At 35.9% G+C, this 17779-nt stretch overlaps 1 protein-coding gene across 9 annotated transcripts in view; it reads left to right on the top strand.

Moving 5' to 3' along the window:
* The window catches only part of LOC105835394 (vesicular glutamate transporter 2), a 200757-nt gene that overhangs the window by 63429 nt on the left and 119549 nt on the right, over window positions 1-17779 (top strand). For all 9 annotated transcript variants that reach the window (XR_004962679.1, XR_004962684.1, XR_004962680.1 and 6 more), the window contains one exon: window positions 8556-8861. Coding sequence is in view for 6 of the 9 variants with exons in the window: in XM_036284567.1 (XP_036140460.1) it covers window positions 8556-8861 (306 nt within the window). In the remaining 3 variants the exon portion in view is untranslated. The remainder of the gene's footprint in view (window positions 1-8555; window positions 8862-17779) is intronic.

Consider the following 17779-nt stretch of genomic DNA (forward strand, 5'->3'; position numbering starts at 1 on the left):
TCGACGTAGTCAACGTACTCGTACGGGAATATGCTTTTTCAAGTCAGTAAATCAAATTTTTCATCAGAGAAGTATAATAATTCGGAACGTACAATTTTCTTCGGCCCGCGCAATTTTGTTTTTACCCAGAAAAGATGCCAATTTTTCGAGACCAGAATTGAGAAATTTATACGAATTTATGAATCGTTTATGTGTGTAGTTACGGGTCTAATTCATCAGCGTTACTCAGGACATGTTTTGTGAAAGAAATGTATTTTTCTTTTGTGATGGGAAGTACATCGATATTTCCTCTAAACGCTGTTAATATTTCCTTGATAATGGAGTATGAATAGTATCCGGATAAATTGTAGAAAACTACTGGTATACACGGTCTGTCCCAAAAGTCCCCGAACTGATTGTATAAAAGTGCAACCAGTGGCGCCACTTTCATAAAATTTCTGATAGCAATAGTTCTAACCTTCATTTACACGTGTACGAAGCTTCATTTGACTCGGTTGAATGGTTTTGACGTAGTGATCGTTCGCGTACGTGTTTTTGTGCGCAGTTGCAAAATGGATTTATAAACAATTAAAGAACAACGAATCGTAATAAAATTTTTTGTTAATTGCGGTTCTACCGCAACAGAAACGTAACAAGAAATTAACAAAAAAAAATTAACAAAAAATTTATTACGATTCGTTGTTCTTTAATTGTTTGTAAATCCATTTTGCAACTGCGCACAAAAACACGACGTACGCGTTGTGAGTTCACCAGGCGAAATAAATTTTGATACACACAAAGTGCCCCACGTTGTTTTCGCGTGGATCTTGCACGTATAACAAATTGGCGTATTTCTTTTTCTTGTTGTTGGAAAGCCGCAGCGGAAAATTTTATCATTTTTGATCTCGTAGACGTTAATCGACATAATGTTGAGTTTCTCGAATTTCCCAATGTCTTTCAACGCAATTGAAAACTCAATGCCGTCGAAAATCAGGACGTTTGTATAATCATGGTATGATGATTCCCTTTCTGAATTTCATTCTGCAGGATATAGAGCGGCCACTACCGACTACACAAAGCACGCATTGTCTATCGATTTCACGTTAACATTCGCACGCTTTGTCACTATTTCTCGCGACAATGTCACGTGACATCCCGCATGTAGAGGATTGCATTTGTTTACATTTATAGTTCAATTTAATATATGCGACAGTGCCCACCTACTATCGTGTTCTTGAAATTCTTTGAACGATGCCGTGGGCTCGATAACACACCGCTCGTACCACTCGTCCAAGTCTGATATTTTAAAGAGATCACTGTTTTTGTGGTAATACTCATATTGGCACGTTTATCGCCCGTTACAAACACACCGTTAACATTTAAGAACATGTAAACGTATAGAGTATGCCACGCGCTATAATTTTTGGTTTCCCGCCTTTCATAACTTTTTTTAGGTTCATAGCCCTTACCTATAAACTATATCTGGCTTATGTTTAGTTCTGTTGAAGCTATGGTATCCGATTTTATCTCAGTGCTAAATTTCGTGATAATAGTGAACTTGTGTCGCATAAGGCGCACTCTATACGTCGCTCGTATTCTCACGTTACACTTTTCTCTCGTCACTTACTCCTTCGATTTATTGTCTCTCGATGATGCCATGAGCTCTAAAAATTTGGAAGTAAATGAATTTTCCTGCAAAAATTATTTAAAATATGTCATTTATATTTGTGAACAATGTGATTTTAATGTTTAAAATAACGTCTTATTGTCGGAATAAGTCTTGTTAAAATATCTTAAAAAGTGCTATTTATGTTTATAATATTATATGTATTTTTTTACTAAAAATTCCTGATTTTAAGACTTAAACATTTTTTAATTATTTGTGTTAATTTCAAAAAGTTCTCTTTATGTTGATACTATTATATTGTTTAATTAAAAATTCCTAACTATGTTAAGGCTTAACCATTTTCTTATTTTATTTATGTTAATTTTCAAAAATTCTACTTGTATTTATATTATTACTTTTTTACTACAAATTTTTAATTATTTTAAGACAAAATTTTCTTGTCACTTTATGTTAATTTTATTTATAAAATTATTTTTAAAATGTTCTGTATTTTTTAAAAAATAAAGAAATGTTCTAAACACATGCTTTTATTTATTAAATAAACACTTTGAGTACCTATTTTGAGCAATTATACAATTTTTTGACTTGGCGATATACTATGCGCCATCCGTGTTCTTACGGGATTCTCGAACACCCGTATCTTTAAAGGTTAAAGCGGTATTCGCTTTTACAGAGTTGTGTTTTTCTATAGCGTCTTGTACTCGCTCAAGGATTAATCGCCAACGTCTTCTAAAAACTTTCGCAATTCAGTATGTGACGGTCGGACTTTCTTGGAGTGGCACCCGTTTTCCCACGTCAATATTGACCACGGTCCCGACTGGCCACGTTAATATTGGCCACGTAAATATTGACCATGTCAATATTGACCACAATCCCGATTGACCACGGAGTGGATTGGCCACGTCAATATTGGCCACGTTAATATTGGCCACGCGTCAATATTGGACACGTCAATATTGCCCATGTCAATAATGGTCACGCGTCAATATTGGCCATGTCAATATTGATCACGCGTCATTATTGACCACGTCATTATTGGCCATGTGTCAATATTGGCCACGTCAATATTGGTCACGCGTTAATATTTGCCACGCGTCAATATTGGCCACGCGTCATTATTGGCTGCACGTCATTATTGCCCACGCGTCACTATTGGCCACGCGTTATTATCGCCCACGCGTCAATATTGCCTACGTCAATATTAATCAATCTTTTTAGCGTGGAAAGTCGCAAACCCATGTGGTGCAGAAAAATGCTTTGCACCCCCCCCCCCCCACACACACACACACACACACGGGGAGGGGGTACAAGGACAGGAAAAAATCCCTTCTCGGATTAACGGCCGGTTTATATACTCGTCCGAATATCTCCACCCTACGTATCGTGGCAGGTGACGGTAGTGGTGGGGATGAAGGCGGGGTCGCTAGAGTGGGGAGTTGCGTGGTCGGTGGCGGCGGCGGTGACGAGGGTGCGAACAAGGCGCGGCCTTGAGCCCGTGGCCACCGTGACGATACCCTATCGCCACAGGAAGCGTCTCAGATGCGCACAGTGTAAAACGGACACCACCAATCAGATTGCTTAGTTAGTTAGGATTAGGGTGAATTTATAGAATTTGATTGGTAGTGTCCGTTTTACACTGTGCGCATTTGGGACTCACTCTCGTCACAAATGTAATTCGCATTGTCATAACCGCACCTGTCAAAACGTGATTCCCGAACACGGTAGCTATTTCTCGTCACACGAGTCTGTCCACGTTGTCACTCGCGTAATTACCACCGATGTACCCAAAACGTCTTTGTAATTGTCTTTTCACCTTCAAGTTGCGCGATTCTAGCCACCAAAGATTGTCTGCGTTTAACGATGAGTTGAGGATGCTTGGCGCGGCTACACTGAGAAAAAAACTAGTTGATTTTACCGACTGGTTCGATAGATTCTACCAAGCAACTCAAATAAGTGGTGAGAGCGTTGTTCCTACTAAGGCACTGTGGTAATTTTTACTTGGTAAACGGCAGCGTAAGTTTGTGACGCGTACTAAGTTTCATTACACTTTGTAAAGTTTAATAAAGAATTATTAGATCTGTGTTAAAGTGACTATGGACGATTTTGTAAGGCAGTTCTTAGCCATTATTAATATGTCACAATTCGTAGACATATATAATCTAACCTGTACCATAATTAGCTTATTGTAATATTCTATTAATTGTTTTTACACTATTACAAGTAATTATATTTTATAATTTAATGTTGACATTATATTCAAAAATTAATCTGTTTGTATGTCTGTTTGTATATCTGTTTGTTTATCTGTTTGTAAGTCAAGTACATTATTTTATTGAAATGCATTTAATTATTTATTTAATAACTATTATGCTTTTCATCAAATATTTGAAAAATTGTAAATGTACGATTAAATGCATGAAAAATTTCTAAATTTTTATAAAAGCTGGAATTGACAATTGACATATTTTTTTTACGTTAACAATAAATATGTATATAACTTTATTTTATGTACCTTTCGTTTCATCTACACTATATTATTTATATAAATAATGAAAATTAACCTTAATTATTTTATAAACATAAACATTTAACCAATATAACATTATTTTATTAATATTTCTGATTGTTTTTTATTAATTTGTTTATCAATTTATCTGAATAAACATTAATAAAGGAAAACTAATTCTTTAAAACATTCTAAAAACATCGTATGGTTTTATATGATGTCTCTCTCCGTTGCCAAGTAAAAACAACCGAGGTGCCCGAGTAGAAACAATGCCACTCACTCGAGCTGCTCAGTAGAATCTAACGAGGTTTTCAGTAAATTTAACTACATTTTTTTCACAGTGTATGTTCCTCAAGTCATTTGATGCACTCGTCACATCGCTGTAATCACTTGCCCAAAATAGCGACCCCGCCCAACAGCTCGGGTTTCTCGCGCTCAAAATGTTCCATTTTTAGCGTCTTTTCACACTTTTTTATTGTATACAATTGGAGCAAGCCCAATGGTCTAACACATCAAGACGGTCGATTTGATACGTACTCATTCTTCCTAATGTCCCACAGATCATCATCTTCTCGGCACATACGGCTAGAGCACCATCCATGGAATAGTAAAAAAATATTGCGCAATATTTCGTATGCGAATTTAACGCAAAAAGTTCAACATTTGACACATCTAAAGTTTGCACTACTTTGAACTATTCGTTTCGCACCGACTGTGGTACCTCGCGCTTTCTGACTAATTATATATTTTATCTATAACCCTTTGTCTCTTTGTTTCAACCGGAGCATTCGTCATTTTTGTTTATACTTATACAATTTCAAAGCGAGTCGCTGTTTCTGCGAGCAACCGAATATAGGCGTTAGACCGCTTCCTCAAATCGCATCCCTTATTTAAATATTGCAGCAGTCGAGGTGTTAAGGCTGAAGCACGATCTCGAATCGTGTTTACAAATTTTTAACTGCCGGGCGACACATTTTGTCTGATAGCGGAGGGTTTCAAAGATTTTTTTCCAGCCACTCCCCCTCCCCAAATCTTATCTTATTAAAATATTGCGAGCATGATGGCGATCATGAAAAAAAGCGTGCTAGGATAATACCGCGATGGATAGGAGTGAGAGCGAAGAAACCGACATAGTATATTTACCACTATGGATGGGGTATTTTTAATATCAATACTCCTAATAAACATATCGGATTTTCAAACCCAAAATAGTTTACGTCTGATAAGCGAAATATTAGTTTACTTCTGATAAGCGTGTTTTTGATAAGCAGTTCTTTCCGATGTTCCACGTGACGTCATCCCTCTCCGCCATGATACCCCCGGCACTTCCAAGTTCCCTCCGCACATCCGCACCCCTCCTCGAAGCTTCCGAGTTAAAACCGGCTTAGTATTCCTACTAATTTACGAGATATTAGGTCTACAAATAAGTTATTTTGACTCTTTTTACAAAAAATTGAATACTTATCCATGCAAAAGGAAAATATATGTCAATCTTGAAAATAATCTACATTACTTTTGATACATTTTTGCTATTTCTCTGGCAGCTGGCGAATTTCGCTTGGAAAAACAATGGTGGTTTTAATTTTATAAAGTCGGTGATACAATTTTGGACTTCTTCGGATGTTTGAAAGTGCGTATCAACAAGATGATGTTGCAGAGAAAGAGGTAGAAATCTGAAGGGCCCATATCTAGAGAATAGGCCGCATGAGGGTGAACTTCTCAGTCGAAAGTATTGATAACTTGTTTGGTTGCTACCGCTGTATGGGGCCGTTATCGTGTAAGAGGATTACCTGCTGAGTTCCCTTGCCTATATATGGTCGTTTCCGTTCAATTTTTTCATTTAAACGCATTACAGTTTTTAGGAAGTTACAGTTTTTCCGTTTTTTTTTTTAATTGAAAAACAAACAGAATACAGTAAATTACGTGATTGTCGGACAACATCGTGCTTACTTATGAGATCTGTGAGGTTATATTTTTTAGCAAGGTTTTCATATACCGTTTTTTAAATGTTAAGGATTGATACTACAACCCTCAAAGAAGCGGGAAAAAGATTTAAATTCGAAATAAAATTATAATAAATTAATTCGGGCAGGTCAGAACTTGTTTGTAGACTTAATATATCGAAGGCAAAAATCTGTTTAACTTAAAAAAAAGTTTTATCTCTTCAAATGGTTTTTTAGCCGCAACTAGTGAAAAATAAAATAAAAGACATGAAGATACAAATCAATAAAAGAAAATAATGACAAATGAGAAAAGAAGAAATTAATCTGTGTAGTTAAATACACATAGTTACATAAACTGTATGAATCCGTACAATTCTATTGATTAGTTTTACAAATAAATTACCAAATTAATGATATACAGGGTGTAATGTAATCGGAAGCCATCCCGTAATGGAAAGATAGATGGGATCGAGATGAACATAAAAGTCCAATATTGTCTTGGGTTAGGTCTATCAATAATCGAGATATAAATTTTTCAAATTGTACGAATGAGAGCGCGCCGTGTGAAGAGCCGAGACGCTCGAGCTGTAGCGCGGCCCACTGTGTCGAGCATTGGCTGCCGGCGGCGGGGGGAAGAAGGAGAAGCGGTGCCGCTGCCTGTGCTTCACCGCCTTCGCGTCTCATCGCACCGCGCCAACACTCGTGGCGATGGCAGCTATGCACATTCGCGATTACTTGACAAATTAGGAGTTAGCAAAGATATGACAAATTAAAACCATAATAAACTGTTGTCATTAAGAAAGTCGAAAGAGCGAAAGCGATAGATACTTATGGAATCTACAAATAATCTAATTTCTATCGTAATTGTGAATAAGTAAACTAATAAAAGTTTTTCGTACATTCACGAAAGATTCTTTCTTTTCCTTAAATATCTTGTATCATGCCTGATCTAACGATTTCGTGATTAAATTATACGATACGATCGTAATTATACTTGGAGATGTTAATGTCACCAGTATGGTTAACAACAAAGCGTTTTCTTTCGTTATTATACAATAGAAAACTTAAGTTTACGAAATATTCCAACAGAACTATTAAACACGATGTCTCCGTAGATATTTTGTCATATTCCAACGAGAAAATATACTTTCCTAACAGGAAACGAGAGAACGATAGACAATGATATCACTTCTTGAAATTCTTTTTTTTTCAGACAAGTAATGGATTACGAAAGAGAAACCAATTAGATTTTTGTATTTTTCTTGATATCTATTCTGAATCAATCAGTAAAAATCTGTCGTAATTAATAATGTAATTAAAGATAAAAGAAATTCCGAGTTCCCTATCGTTATGAAAGAAAAACTCTTCGTTATATTAATAACATTTGATATTGAACATCTCTAAGCATAATTATCGTAGAAGGCATAATCTATTGTGAAATCGTTACATCAAGAGATATTTTTCTATCGTGTTATGAACAATGAGTGTAACATATTATATGGATATATCGCGCATTTTATAATTTTCTAATTAAATATTTACGAAATGAGAATGTATGAAGAATCAATCGTAGATATTAATTGTGATAAACCTGTGTTAATTTAACATTCCATGGAAAAAAACCAATAAGAAACGATGAGAGAATTTGATGCGGCAAATATTATAATACACTTATAAAAGAAAATTATCACTTTAAGAATCAATTATAAATTTATGTTAATTTTTTATTAATGTTTTCATCAAGGATTTAACAGTACGACACAATTCGATAAGAAACAAAGTTAGAATTGTATGATACTGTAAATACGATATTTAAGAAAAAGAAAGAATCTTTCATGAATGTACGAAAAACTTTTATTAATTTACTTATTCACAATTACGATAGAAATTAGATTATTTGTAGATTCCATAAGTATCTATCGCTTTCGCTCTTTCGACTTTCTTAATCACAGCAGTTTATTACGGTTTTAATTTGTCATATCTTTGCTAACTGTCCTAATTTGTCAAGTAATCGCGAATGTGCATAGCTGCCATTGCCACGAGTATTGGCGCGGTGCAGTGAGACGCGAGGGCGGCGAAGCACAGGCAGCGGCACTGCTTCTCCTTCTTCCCCCCGCCGCCGGCAGCCAATGCTCGACACAGTGGGCCGCGCTACAGCTCGAGCGTCTCGGCTCTTCACACGGCGCGCTCTCATTCGTACAATTTGAAAAATTTATATCTCGATTATTGATAGACCTAACCCAAGACAATATTGGACTTTTATGTTCATCTCGATCCCGTCTATCTTTCCATTACGGGATGGCTTCCGATTACATTACACCTTGTATATCTCAATAATAAATACTGGCTGTTTATTGGTTTATCGTTATTATTTTTTTATTATATAACATTTGTTATACATATAAATATTATATTTTTTATTTATAAATTTGCATAAAAATGCTATTGTCTTTCTATTATTTACTGAATGTTACAAAATTTTATTCAATTTTGTCTTCAGGGTGTAACTTATCCTTGCATACACGCAATCTGGGCGAACTGGGCACCACCCTTAGAAAGATCCAAATTAGCTACGATAGCATTTTCTGGTAGTTTTTTCGGAACAGTTTTTGCTATGCCTGTTGCTGGATTGATGGCCGAACATATAGGGTGGCCGTCTATTTTTTATATTTTTGGAGCAATCGGTCTTATTTGGTTTGTATGTTGGTGGATTGTGGTAAAAGACAAACCGGAAGATGATGCTTTTATTTCCATGGAGGAATTAGAGTATATCACTGCTACTTTAAGCGATGACGAAAAGAAAGAGGTGAGTTATTTAACTTTTTTATGCAATAGAAGGAAAAAATATTAATTACAATTTTGATGGTATATATAAAAGAATTTCTTTGAATTTCAAGATAAACGTTAAAATTAAGTCAATAGAAATAATTAATTATGTATATGTACCTACATATAATTAACTATAAGCTGTCATTTACTTGCACATTGCGGGCCGTGGAGTAGTAGTAAGGTTGTAAACCGCAAATCATAAGAATTGATCAATTGTATTCGATTATTCTTCTCATATTCAACTATAATCGATCAGTTTTTGCTGACAACCTTACTACTTCCATTGTAGACACTGGATAAACAAAACGCGAGAGACTTCATTTCAGGGGTATCATGCGTACTATACGTATGAGGGAATTGAATCCTTCTAAGTAACACTAACAAGGGAACCTCGCGAACTCGAAAATTCAGATTTTAATGAAACTTGACATAAATGTAGAGAGGGTAAATACATGAATTTAGAAATTTTTAGTAGCGGCCCAAAAACGGTTTAAAGGGGTGAAACCACCTTTCAAAGGTTGAGACATTTTTGCGTTTTCTCGATATATCACGTAAACTAAACAAAAAATATATAAATGTTTTATACAACAATTTTACAATAAAAGTACTACTATCTAACCACAGTAATAAAATTAAAAAAAAAAAATTTTTTTTTCAAAATTTTAGTAATGTAGTTAGAAATATTTTTGCCATAAAATTTTTGTATAAAACATTTTTTGATATCTCCAATACTTTTGGAGATTATCGAAAAAAGCAAAAATCTGATTTACATCAAGAGCAGTTTCATTCTTTAGATCGCTTTTGAGCGGCACTTGAAAATTTATAAATTTATCTGTTTACCTAATTACATGTTTTTTTTTCGTGAATGGGAAAAATGCATTGTGTATCTCAAATGGTCAGTCCATGGGGGTATATGGGATCCATGAAAAAATCCACCGCTTGGACAAAAACACAAAGGGACAATATACTGTCACCGGAAACAACTAGGACTATTTCGGGGACCTAATTACATGTGTGTTTCATCTAAAGTTATAAAAAAAAAACATTTTTGTTTAATCACGTTAATAAAATTTACAAGAAATGAACATCTTTTTGGTATTTTCCATATAAAAGAATTTTTTGCGTGACACATGGAAAAATTTTCAGACACCGTTGATTCCTGATAGGAGTATGATTTTCATCCTTAAAATGTGTGTAAATAATTATTTTTTTTTTATAGGAATACCTTAATTGTAAACACTACGAAATATAAGAATTGTTCGTAAGTAACAAATTTCTTATTTAGATAATTATAATGTTTATTAGTAGCGTTTGTAATAATTTAAATGTTTTTGATACATTATAGACAAACTCTATGTATAAATCGTAAGATGGAAGGATGGATGGAAAGAATTTTTCCAGAATATTATGCAACATATCCAAAGTCCTTCCCGAGTATACTGAAAGTACACCACAGCGGACATTTTAGGGATGGAAATCATACTCCTATCAGAAATCGACGATGTCTGAAAATTTTTCCATGTGTAATCCAAAAAAATTCCTTCATATGGAAAATACAAAAAAAAAGTTTATTTCTTGTAAATTTTATTAACGTGATTGAATAAAAATGATTTTTTTTATATAACTTTAGATGAAACACACATATAATTAGGTCCCCGAAATAGTCCTAGTTGTTTACGGTGACAGTATGTTGTCTCTTCGTGTTTATGTTCATCCAAATGGTGGGTTTTTTAATGGATCCTACATACCCCCATGAACCGACCATGGAAGATACACAATGCATTTTTTCCATTCACAAAAAGAAACATCTAATTAGGTAAACAGATGAATTTATAAATTTTCAAGTCCCGATCAAAAGCGATCTAAAGGATGAAACTACTCCTGATGTATAAAGCAAATTTTTGTTTTTTTCGATAATCTCGAAAAGTATTGGAGATATCAAAAAATGTTTTATACAAAAGTTTTGTCGCAAAAATATTTCTATCTAACTACATTAATAAAATTAAAAAAAAATTTTTTTTTCAAAATTTTATTACTGTAGTTAGATAGTACTTTTATTGTAAAACTTTTGTATAAAACATTTTTTAATATTTTGTTTAGTTTACGAGATATATTGAGAAAACGCAAAAACATCTCAACCTTTGAATGATGGTTTCACTCCTTTAAACCGTTTTTGAGCCGCTACTAAAAATTTCTAAATTCATGTATATACCCCCCTCTACATTTATACCATGTTTCATTAAAATCTGAATTTTCGAGTTCGCAAAGTTCCCTTGTAAGTAACTAATTCGAATACATTTTTCTCATAAATAATTGTAGATTAATTATTAAAAATCATTATTATTATTAATAATATTCTAGAGGAAGCGTCCCAGATGCGCACAGTAATAAACGGTGCGACGTGAATTTCGATCGCGTCAGCAACTTCGTCGTGCTCTAATCTTTCTCTAACTCTTAATTAGGCGTCAGGAAGGGAAATCCGCGCCGCACAAAACTCACAAAAGCACTCGATACACTACGGCTAAGTGTTAGCTAGCCCGTCTCGCACTGTGCGCATTTGTTACTGTGTCCGTTTCGCATTGTGCGCATTTGTTACTGTGTCCGTTTCGCAATGTGCGCATTTGTTACTCTGTCCGTTTGGTCTGTGTCCGTTTCACTCAGCCTGCTGTGTCCGTTTATTACTGTGCGCATCTGGGACTCACTCATTCTAGATAGTCACTCTTATTAATTTATATCTTTTAATAGTCTATTAAACTTTTTTTTTCAAATACAATTGATAAACATAGAAATATGTATTATATAATTATTATATAAATATAATTAGAACAATAGTTTCCACATCACCCATGAAGTACTATTGCTAACGCGTTTATTTTTAAATGATTTTCCTAATAGGCCTATTCCACTGAAGAGAACAATAATGAAAAAATGTAAAAAAATAAAAAAACGGAAATTAAAGGAACAATAAAAAAATAATTGAATTTTCTAGGCTGTTTACATGATTGTACAAGAGAGGAATGATTTATTGAAATTTTTGAAATACTAATTCACATCAATGAAATTAATGATGTATCATTCAAGGAAGAGCGTTTATCAGTTTTTATGTTCTTTATCTTTGAAAATAAACATTCACATAAATATGTGGATCCAAACATAGAACAAATTTGGAGACCAAAATTCTTTAGATTAAGATATAATACATTTAAAATTTTGAAAAATTTCACACCTTTTTCCGGACTCGTTTTGAGCGTAAGATCATTTTGTAAATCGCAGAGTTTTTCTTGAAACTGGAAATCTTGTTGTTCGATTTCCGCAGTCAAACAATTTTCAAAGACAGTTAAGTCCTTTCTGAGAGTTTCAAAATCACTAAAACGCCTATTAAATTGATTGATTAATAAATCGATTAAATATACTGTTTAAACTTACAATTTATGCCGTATTCTTGGAAGACAATTTGGCAAAAGGGATAAAAATGAAGATTATCTTTTTCCAAGTGATTTTTCAGTAAATGTAATTTACGATGAAAAGAATCAATACGACTATTTAATTGAGATATTGTCTGGTTGGTCTTTTGCAGCCTTAGATTTAAAATATTTAAATAATTTGTCAAATTTATAATTAAAGCGAGTTTACAAAGAAACTCCGTATTTTCAAGAAGAGATTTAATATTATTATCTTTTACAATAAAAATTACTTGCAAGAAAAGAAAGATCTTGTTTCATACCGCACAGAATTTTTCTAAACATTTCACGGCATTGAGACATCATACTTTACTCTAGTGGAACATCTATATAAATTGCATCATGTTCTTCGAGAAAGCGTTGAAATTTCCAATGTGAAAACAATGGGTGACTTACTTGAACACGGTTCAAATGGACACGGTGCATTTGGAAACTGTGCATTTGGACATAAAAAAAATTTTATTAAAAATGTACACCAGTTATATGCACACGTAAAATTTGACCACCGGATACTTGCACGCGAAAAAATGCCCACCGTTCACTTGGACACGTAAAAATTGCACACCATTCATTTGCACACCGCTCACTTGCACACCGTTCACTTGCTCACCACTCATTTGCACAAAAAATGCGCACCGATCATTTGCATATGAAAAGATGTACACCGATCATTTGCACACGGAAAGATGCGCACCGATCATTTGCACACGGACAGATGCGCACTGATCATTTGCACTCGGAAAATTGCATACCGTTCATTTGGACACGGTGCTTTTGGACACCGTTTATTTGCACAGTTCAATTGCACACCGTTCAATTGCACACCGCTCAGTTGCACACCGTTTAATTGCACCGTTTAATTGCACACCATTTAAGTCGCAAACCCATGTATTGCAGTGAATGTTTTACACACACACACACACACACACACACACACACACACACACACACACACACACACACACACACACGGGGGGGGGGTGCAAGGGGGGCCTTCGGTCCCCTCCCGCACTCACCCCGTCCAAATCGCAAACGCAGCCATAATGTATGAATATTTAATATGTGTTTGATTGTACAGTGTGCAATTGAACGGTGTGCAACTGACCGGTGTGCAAATGATCAGTGCGCATCTTTCCGTGTGCAAATTATCGGTGTGCATTTTTTGGTGTGTAAATGAGTGGTGGGCAAGTGAACGATGTGCAAGTGAATGGTGCGCAAGTTAGCGGTGTGCAAATGAATGGTGTGCAACTTTTACGTGTCGAAGTGAACGGTGGGCATTTTTTTCGTGTGCAAATATCTGGTGGCCAAATTTTACGTGTGCATGTAACTGGTGTAAATTTTTAATAAAATTTATTTTGTGTCCAAATGCACAGTGTGCAATGTACTGTGTGCAAATGCACCGTGGTCATTTAAACCGTGCGCAAAATATCGTGTCCAAATGCACCAGGTCCATTTTAAACGTGTGCAAGTGCACCGCTCCCCCCAAAAATTTGTGATCGCCTTTCATCAAATTGATAATTTTGGTAACAGTTTTTATGGCGGTACACAATTTTATGTTTTTCCCGCACAATGCTTCTTGATGAATAATGCAATGAATAATTGGTAATTTAAAATATCTTTGTTTTATTTGACCAAAGAAACAAGTTTTTGGACCTGTCATTGCTTTTGCACCATCCGTTACTATCGCTGAACATTTTGAAAGATCTACATTAAATTTTTAAAAAGTTTGTTCAACAGCTTTGAAAATATCAAAACTCGTTGTTATGTCATGCAAAGGAAGAAAATCTAAAAGCTCTTAGACGCATGAGAAATCGTTTTGTACGATTCGAGCAAAAATACTCATTTGACTCACATGTCGATTATCAGTGCTTTTACTTCAGCAAGAGTTAATGAATTACCGAATGATTCTACTGCTTCGATGAAACATTTTTTAATAAAATCTTTAAAAAACGCCCTAAAATGCTTAGCAATAAGAAGGGAAATAGCATATGATGCATTAGCAGCTTTTGCCGAAGTTTGAACTAGTTAAAGCATCATTATTATTAAAATTGAAACCTTCTTAATAAATAATTTGAAACCTTCAATTAAATTTAATTTTTACTCACCTACATATTTATAATATTGTTACGTCCGGTGGGGTTTTTGGCACGTAGTAATTTGATTAGAGAATCTTCCTGCCGAGCGGATGCAGGGAAAATTCCAGACGGTATGCCGCGGTGGGGGGGGGGGGGGGAATCAAATAACAAGAGATTATCTGTAACGAATTTTACTATTTTAAAGCAGCAGGGTCATGATTGCGGGGGTACACGTTCATGGTGCAAGCGGTTCTACTGCCATGATTAGTGGCTTCACGTGGTGGCTTTCGGCCGGGATTCGGAGATCGCAGCCGGTGTCGGTTGAACATTTCTGGATACTGTCGGCGTCGGGACAACTGACCCGAAAAGACAGGGAGAGAGCGGGAGAAGCGGCGGCACCACTTGGGAAGGAGGCGCCCGCTGGAACATCTGAGAGTCAAATTTTCCGTAGGTCGTGAACTCGTCCTACAGTCTTTTTAGCTGGACCCGCCATCCTCCTCGTCATGACCTTCCCGTGCTGCACAACCGAATGCCATTTCTGTAACAGTAATCCGATGCGGTATATGTTATAATTACAACAAGAATTTATTAATGCCACTAAAGAATATGAGGAAAAAAAAGGGGAGTGGGGATCCCTCAAGGATAAGCAGAGGAGAGGAGAGGAGAGGAGGCAAATACCTACCACCATGCGTGGAGGTGGAAGCGCCTGGTTACGGCGGCAAGTGTCCCGGTGCTGTTAGAAATGGCAATACGCTCAGGAACGCGCCGATCCCCGCGCCTACGCTAAAGCCACTGGCTTCATAAGAGCGGTTGACGGGGAAGAATTAACGCTAGTTAACACGCACTTTCCTGCACCGTTGGCTACTTATCTCCTCAAGATGGATGATGGCGGGTATTAGTCCAGTAGAATTAGCATTTAAAAAAAAAATTGATAACTCAGGTTTGACTGTGCGTAAAGCACAATTAATATGTGTAGATTAAGATAGGTACGTTTGCAATTCGCAAAAAGCTGGGGGTTATTGCAAAATTACGGGTTAAAGTAAGGAAAAAGCAGTTTTTTGTTTGCGCTTTGTAAACTAAAAACAGAATCGAAAAAAGTTTCAAATAAAAGTTGTAGATATTAAGTAGATCTACAATAATAAGTTTGGTGCATTAAGATTAGTCGATTAGTTTGGTTGTAAAGTAGAAAAAACCATAAAAAATGGCCATTTCTTTAATTGTTTATACCTTTCTTAAAAATTAACTCAAGCATTTGAAATTGTAAGAAAATATAGCTTTTATGACGATAAAAAAGTATACTAAATTTCATAAAAAAATATTAACAACTTTTCAAGTAATGTCAATTGTTTAACCAAAACGCGCTTCACTAAAATTTAATTTCTACATTTTTGAGACCATGCACGAACATAAACCAAAGTTTTTTATCTTTTTAAAAAGTTGCAGTATTATATATCGGTATTGCGAAATGTGTGCAATGCAATTAAGTGCCTCAAATAAACGTGTAAAAAATAAGCCTAATTAACAATAAAATGATTTTTAAAATGTTAACGCTATCAAAATGGGGTAAAATGCGTTTTAAAGGTGCGATTTTTCTTTAAATTAAAAAAAAAAAACATTGTCCTAGGTTACTCAGAAGCCGAGATAATTTTTTTTCTTTGAAAAATCACTGTTGCTACAGTTATGAATATTAAGAGCTGAAATTTTGACAGCGTCTTATCAAATAGTTAAAGTAGCTTTTCCCAAAAGTTCGAAGCGATTCATAAAGATTAACCACTGTAAATGTGTTAACAAAAGCAGTATCACTCGAGAGCGGCGGCCAAAGGCGCGCGCAAACAAACGCGTACAAAATTGATCTGGCGCGTTTAAATTACTTCAATCGTTAATATCTCGGGAACTAAGCGTCTTAGAAAGATGATTTTTTCTTTTAACTGGGCTATTTCGACGAGACAAGATTAATGAGCTAAACTATTTTCTTATATCTCCTCAAATAAACGTTCTAATTAATTTTTGTCTTTTTTTAATTATTTATTTCACGCGTTAAATACTTATATATAACTTATTTACCTATGCGGCGTGTGCATGCTCTTTGTTATTATAACTTAATTTTTTTATTACTTTTATTGCATTGCACATATTTCACAATACCGATATATAATACTGCAACTTTGTAACAAACCATGTCCCGACCGGCCAACACCGATCGCGCGGCTCGGCCGACCAGCCGCCGGGCCGATAGAAAGGGCAGCATGCCTGCCAAAGATTTCCACGCCGCCGAAATAGCGTTCATTTCGGCGACCCGCGTACTCCCTTTCCGGAGCAGCATCCCGACGGGATGCTGGACCTGGAGGGGGGCCGAAGATCCCCAAAGCGCTGTCGAGAGCAGTATATAAGGCCGCCTCGGCAGCAACGAGATCACTTCTCGTTATCCTCTCCGGAATGAATTCAGTGAGAAGCCTAAACCCTGCGAGCAAGCAATAACGGTGGAGTGTTCTCCGTCATTGCCGAGAGTTCTCGGCCAAGCTCGATCCTTCATCTTCCTCGTCGGGCTAGTCGAGGGTGGAGAGTTCTTCGCTTTCACCGAGAGCTCTCAGTCGCTACTTCGACCCGATCCTATCACCAAAAGGCCCGGTAAAACGACACGGAGCGTTCTCCGACTCCCTTCGAGCGTTCTCGGAGTCAACGCCTCTTCCAGAAAACCATTTACGATACCCGGAATGTTCGCCGAAATTCCAGGAGTCGCGCCGTACACACGTAGACACGAGTAAACACCCCGGCCCGCACCGCGTGCCCGCCGGTCGCGAAGCTCCTAGCACCGTGCTCGAGGCGATCACCGCCCGCCTTACAGCGCGCCATAAGCATCTGTCCACCGGAACAGCTGATCCGGTCGAGCAATCGACGCGAGAAAACCGCGCACCAACAAATGTAAATACTGATCTGTAAATACCGCGAAAAAATGTACGCTTGCTTTTCTTAAATATATGTTCTGTTACCGAAAACGTATACTTGCTGTCTTTGAACCTTTTTTCGCCCTAGATCCCTTCCGACGAGCTAGGCCGTGCGAAAAACGGTCATTACAACTTTTTAAAAAGAGAAAAAACTTTGGTTTATGTTTGTGCATGGTCTCAAAAATGTAGAAATTAAATTTTAGTGGAGCGCGTTTTGGTTAAACAATTGACATTACTCGAAAAGTTGTTAATATTTTTTTATGAAATTTGATATACTTTTTTATCGTCATAAAAGCTATATTTTCTTACAATTTCAAATGCTTGAGTTAATTTTTAAGAAAGTTATAAACAATTAAAGAAAAGGCCATTTTTTATGGTTTTTTCTACTTTACAATCAAACTAATCCACCGATCT

Source organism: Monomorium pharaonis, chromosome 1 (genome assembly GCF_013373865.1).
Source record: "Monomorium pharaonis isolate MP-MQ-018 chromosome 1, ASM1337386v2, whole genome shotgun sequence".
Classification (NCBI taxonomy): Eukaryota; Metazoa; Arthropoda; class Insecta; order Hymenoptera; family Formicidae; genus Monomorium; species Monomorium pharaonis.